We start from the raw sequence: 5,575 nt of genomic DNA on the forward strand, positions 1-5,575 counted from the left end.
GTCTCTGCACAGTGACATTGATTCACTTCATTCAAATAGACAGACTGAGAGAGAGATGAAATCATACCATTCACTATATAGTATTAGTTAGGATGCTTTATTTTATCAATCAGATCTGAAAGGGCATAACAGAATATCCAACACACTTATTAAATTCCATAATGCATTGCAATAGGTTAGGGATGCTTTTCTCATAAATAATGAGATGTTTGTCTCATAAGATGCTTTTCTCATAATAACGAGATGCTTTTCTCATAATCATGAGATGTTTGTTTCTTAATAACAAGATTTTTTGTATAATGAGATGCTTTTCTCGCAATAAGGAGATGCTTATGGATTTTGGCTTTTTTTTCTTGCATGGCAGCACATAAGGAACAACTGATGTAATATCACAGAAAGATGAAAATGTGTAAATATTCCTTGTTATTCTTACCGTCAGTAGTAATAGTATAGTGTGTACTTGAGTACAGCTCACGATGACCTTTCCCTTATTTGTATTATGTCTTAGTTTTTTGGGAACATTTGGGCAAATGACTCTGGAGAATCGACTCTCGAATCGGTTCTTAAAAATGACTCGACTCTCCGCAGCGCCTCCTGCTGCACGCAACGCGGATGGTTTGTTTACTGGTGAATACAGATAAGCACGCGCCCCCTTCTGTTGACGTCACAGTGAACATGGCGGTCAGGAGCTGTTTCGCGTCCTTCGGGTTTCTCGGCAGAAACTTGACGTCGCCAGAAATTAAAGCAGTTTGCTGTTACCACAAAAAAGTGAGTGAAGGTTTTACTGCATGTTTCATTCTTCCCGGTTTTCCGTAAGCCAGAAAGAACTTTTAAGCCGAGGTGAATTGTTACGTCGTCACGGAGCTAGCTCTAGTTAGCTAATGGGGGAAAGCACACAGTGTCATAAATTCTACAGATATATTATAAAGACAAAAACTTTGTATGTGGTTTCTTAGTTAATTTATCTTCAATAGTTCTGCTGTAAAAAAAAAAAAAAAATACGCATAAAGTTCATTATACTCGGGTGAATCCCAAACTAGTCCCTTCATAACAGTGTATAGACTAATACTAACTAGTGCACTCTAACTAACCAACCCACAGCTAGTGTACTATAACTAACTAACCAACACACAGCTAGTGCATTACACCGCCAGTAGGGAGCCATTTGGGAAACGTGACCCCCCAACACATGTTGTGTTTCTCGAAGTCATAGTTTATTAACCTGTTCGTTCCTGATGACATTGTGCAGGTGGTGGATCACTACGAGAACCCAAGAAATGTTGGTTCCTTGGATAAAAACGCCAAGAATGTGGGGACCGGTTTAGTGGGAGCACCTGCATGTGGAGATGTCATGAAGCTGCAGGTATACTGGATTTGATCTTCTCACTGCTAGTGTGCGTGTGGGTGAGAGAGAGTGAGATTGAGAATAAGCACGTGACCAGGAGTGCCTTGTGTTTACAGATCAAGGTTGATGAGAACGGAAAGATAGTGGATGCCAGATTCAAAACGTTCGGTTGTGGATCAGCCATCGCTTCAAGTTCCCTGGCCACAGAATGGGTTAAAGGCAAAACGGTATGTGTGTGTGTGTTTTTGCCCTCAGGCTATTAAACATTCTGCTCTCAACTGCATGTGACGTGTGTGTGTGTGTGTGTGTGTGTGTGTGTTTCTGCTTCTGTTCTCTCCACTAGATCGATGAAGCTCTGAAAATCAAGAACACAGAGATTGCCAAGGAGCTGTGTCTTCCACCGGTGAAGCTTCACTGCTCTAGTAAGCTTTACTAAAACCGTAATATAAATACATGTAGACTTGATTTACTACTTGTGTATTACACGGGTCCCGTTTTTGTACCTCATCTTAATTGGAGTGTCGGGGAATTGTCCCGTCCCTGTCTGACGGCGCTGTTTATTTCCCTCCAGTGCTCGCAGAGGACGCCATCAAGGCCGCACTGGCCGACTACGAACTCAAACAGAAGGACGAGGAGAAAGTGGAAGGGGCTAGAAATTAAACCGCACCCTTTAAACCTTTCTCTCCAGTGCCGACAAACGGCTTGACATCTTTTGCGTAATTTAAGCACAGACTGTGCTGACCATAGCCAAACATATTGTCCTTCGAGTGACATCATCCTCCTGTAGTACTGCTGAAAAATGGAGATCCTCTACCAGGGGTTTCGGGTAACAGCATGTTTGCATTGTGATGATTGATGTGAGGTGTTGAGAGGAGGCTTTTTAATTTAATTATATTGGGATGGTGTGTGAAAGGGGGGGGGGTGTTTCTCTTTAATGTCTTTCTGAATCACGCACAAAGATGGAAGCATTTCGTTTGGTTGTTGTTGTTGTTGTTTTTTTGAAGATGATGATTGATCCATGGAGCAAAACTGTAGTCATCAATCTGCATTCATCTGCAGTCATAAACGCACAAATAATCTAATGCTATATTCTACTGTTTAAGCTTAATAAAACTTTTAAAAGATGATGTATTTGTCTGGGAGGGATTTCAGCAAAGTAACATGACTGAACCAATGATATTAATCAGGACTTTTTATTCTCATTATTATTTTTCTGAATCCTCATGAACAATGAACTTCATTAACAATCATTAGTAATTAAACTTAAGCATTTACATTAACTGAAGGTTTTGTTTTTTTCAATAAGTCAGATAATCACATGAATTACCTGATGTTCATACCATCAATAAATAAAGTGAAGACATGATGACCAATATGAACATGACTTTCACTGAGGATGAAGCAAGTTTTAATATTTATACCTGGAGACCAGTATATGGAACCCCTAAAGGGACATGGTGGTGGAAAAAAGTTTGGGATGGGAGAAAAAAATTTTTTCAAATCTTTTGCGTTCCCTCGCAAAACCTGTTATGAGTTCGGTCAAACACTTCCTGTTTATTTTCCTGCTTGTGGTGGTTCAGACCGCTCCGTAGGTTCACAATGGGGTGCTTCATAGAGTTTAATTTTGAACTTGGACTCAAATATAAAGAAATGTGGTCTGTGTGTAGTTCGAGGCACGGTTTTACATAAATGAAAGACACCTGGAAAGGATATTACGCGATAGAGCAGTGTCTCGACAAAAAAATGACTCTAGTGATGCTGTGAAGATACAAGCACAAACCACCACGCAGAAGTCTCTCGTGAGAACACGGGTTTCACGAGAGAACACAACAGGAAGGCTATCTTTGTGAGGGAACGCAAAAGTTTTGAATTTTTTTTTCTCCCATCTCAAATCTTTTCCACCACCATGTCCCTAGGGGCTCTGTAGCAGTAAATTATCAACAGTAAGGAATTTAATAAACATTAGTGAATGCAGCTGCATTTCATTAGCGTTAAAATAAACTTCAATTAATTCACCTTAAATCTTACTTTGTTAACATTTACATATGGTGTATTATGGCTGAAGTTCATGGTTTGTTAATGTTAACGGATTAACTAAATCATGTTAGTTAAGAGAGCCTTAATAATCTTTATCTTTACTGCAAAGTTCTGCCTTTTAAAAGAAATAATCCCATAAGTATGGGAGAAAGGCCTAACCTAACCCATTCCTGAAAATCCACCTCCCAGCTCTATTCTGTATTTGTGACAGTTTTTGCACCCACCAGCTCCTCACAAAGTAGAAGACATCCAGAACTCCAATTCTCAGTGTTCTCCTCCTTTCACGATCCTAATCACTCTTCATAACACTATCACTTGAGGGTGTGGTGCGTGTCAATGACCGATAACTCTCACTTTGCTAAAAAAAAAAAAAAAAAAACTTTGCTGGACACAAACAGCCAACAATTGGATGACATTAAGAGTTCCTTTGACTGCTCACTGAGGACTCAAGGGGAGCTACCCTCTGGGTCCTCCAAAGGAGGCTCCTCAGCACCAGGAGTACAGTTAGCAGGAGTAGTCCTGTCAACACACACAGTACAGAGAGGAGCGTCACAAGTGCTAGGTCACTTGACTGGGTCAAGGTTCGAGGAGTGGATTCAACCTGCACTCCTGCTGCACTGGTGGAGTATATAGGGGCCAAAGTGCTAACCAAACCATCTTGGATGTTGGTTGTGTTGTTCGTACAACCGGGATTCTTATCTGGTGTCGTGTTGTGGGGTGTTTGGGTTGTCTGGGGGACAAGGTAAGTGGAGTTTAGAAACAAACACTGTTCATAGCTTAAACCGTCCCAAGAGGATTGGTTTGACCCCTGATGAGACCTAGATGCTGTATGGTTAACAACTGAAGGGAACTTTCCTTTCAAGTTCATAAGAGAGCTACAGGAGGTTCTCACAGTTCTGATTACATCAGAAGTAGGATTTGAAGATTCTTTTGAAGAATTCCTCAGCATCAACTTGGAAGTGTTGACTGGTGCTAATCTCTCACTAGGCTTCAGGATTCTTGGACAGATAGCCACAACAGAGAGGGTCAGGAGCAGCTTGTGTGCCAGGTGTAATGGTGCTGCGCACACCAGATCTGTTGCCATGCGTAACCTGTCCATCAGCAGCCACCGATACAGGTACACAATGTCACATTCACAAACCCACAGGTTATTAGCCAGCTCCACAGAGCGGAGATGGGGTAGGCCATCAAATGCGTGCTCAGGCACTGAGCGCAAGCAGTTGTGGTTGATCTTCAGGACCTGAAGGTTGACCAACACAGCAAGCGAAGGCAAATCCAATGTCGAAATGCAGTTGGCAGACACGTCCAGGTGTGTTAGCGAACCTGGGAGGTGTGACGGCAGACTTAACAACTGGTTCCCCTTCAGAGACAGCATCCTTAACCGTGCCAGTCTCAGCAGTGCCCCTGGCTGGATGGCCCGAATGCGGTTGTCTTCCAGATCCAACCGTGTAAGATTCCCAAGGTTCCTTAGATCCCCAGCTGTGATGAATGTAATGCGGTTCTCCTGGAGCTGCAGACTTTCCAGGCTCGAGGGAAGGCCACGGGGGAAGCGATCCAACCGGTTGTAGCCAAGGCTCAACTCCTGCAGGCTGGAGTACCGCCACAGGACATTGTCTACATTGCACAGGTGGTTTCGTGCTACAGACAAAGCTGAGGTGGTGAGGGGGACGGAGCGAGGGAGGACATGGAGGCCCAATGACTCACACAGGATCAGAACACCTGGGCGAGGACAGCAGCACCCTGGAGGGCATGAGAATAGGAGCGGGTGGGAGGCGATAAGGCAGTAGAACAAGAGCAAAAGAACAAGAGGGAGGCGAAGGCGCATGGCTCACTGACAGGAAAGTGGGAAAAACAGAATAGAAAGGAAAGAATTTATCACATCTGTAAACAGTAAACTGTATTTAATTAAATTATTTGTTGAATTTTAATTAAAAGAAGGGCTATAGCTTGCCAAAAAGTTTCTCAACAAAACAGTAGGAACAAGAGAGATGTGACGGGGTAGGAAAATGACATTCCAAATCAATTAACAAACAATCACTGATTCAGCCTAGTTATATTAAACTTTAACATCTTGCCACTTTCCTATAAAATACAGATGCTCAACACAGCCAATACAGGTGTCATAGGTTCACAGCTACTCACCACTCACTCACCATCCTCATGCTCTCCTGGTTCCTGTTTCTCAAACAGGAC

At 42.6% G+C, this 5,575-nt stretch overlaps 1 protein-coding gene across 1 annotated transcript; it reads left to right on the forward strand.

The window, feature by feature from the left end:
- Window positions 1-614: 614 nt before the first annotated feature.
- Window positions 615-2,472, forward strand: iscu (iron-sulfur cluster assembly enzyme). Its single transcript, XM_053610705.1, has 5 exons — window positions 615-768; window positions 1,250-1,363; window positions 1,462-1,572; window positions 1,689-1,767; window positions 1,917-2,472. The coding sequence occupies exons 1-5, from the start codon at window positions 676-678 to the stop codon at window positions 2,003-2,005; spliced, it is 486 nt and encodes a 161-aa protein (XP_053466680.1). The 5' UTR covers window positions 615-675; the 3' UTR covers window positions 2,006-2,472.
- The last annotated feature ends 3,103 nt before the right edge of the window (window positions 2,473-5,575 follow it).

The sequence above is a fragment of the Ictalurus furcatus genome, chromosome 22 (assembly GCF_023375685.1).
Source record: "Ictalurus furcatus strain D&B chromosome 22, Billie_1.0, whole genome shotgun sequence".
In the NCBI taxonomy this organism is placed as follows: domain Eukaryota; kingdom Metazoa; phylum Chordata; class Actinopteri; order Siluriformes; family Ictaluridae; genus Ictalurus; species Ictalurus furcatus.

Coding starts and splice junctions, on each gene's coding strand:
- iscu (XM_053610705.1), top strand. CDS start 676: ATGGCGGTCAGGAGCTGTTTCGCGTCCTTCGGGTTTCTCGGCAGAAAC. Junction 1,364..1,461: donor GAGATGTCATGAAGCTGCAG/GTATACTGGATT, acceptor TTGTGTTTACAG/ATCAAGGTTGATGAGAACGG. Junction 1,768..1,916: donor GGTGAAGCTTCACTGCTCTA/GTAAGCTTTACT, acceptor ATTTCCCTCCAG/TGCTCGCAGAGGACGCCATC.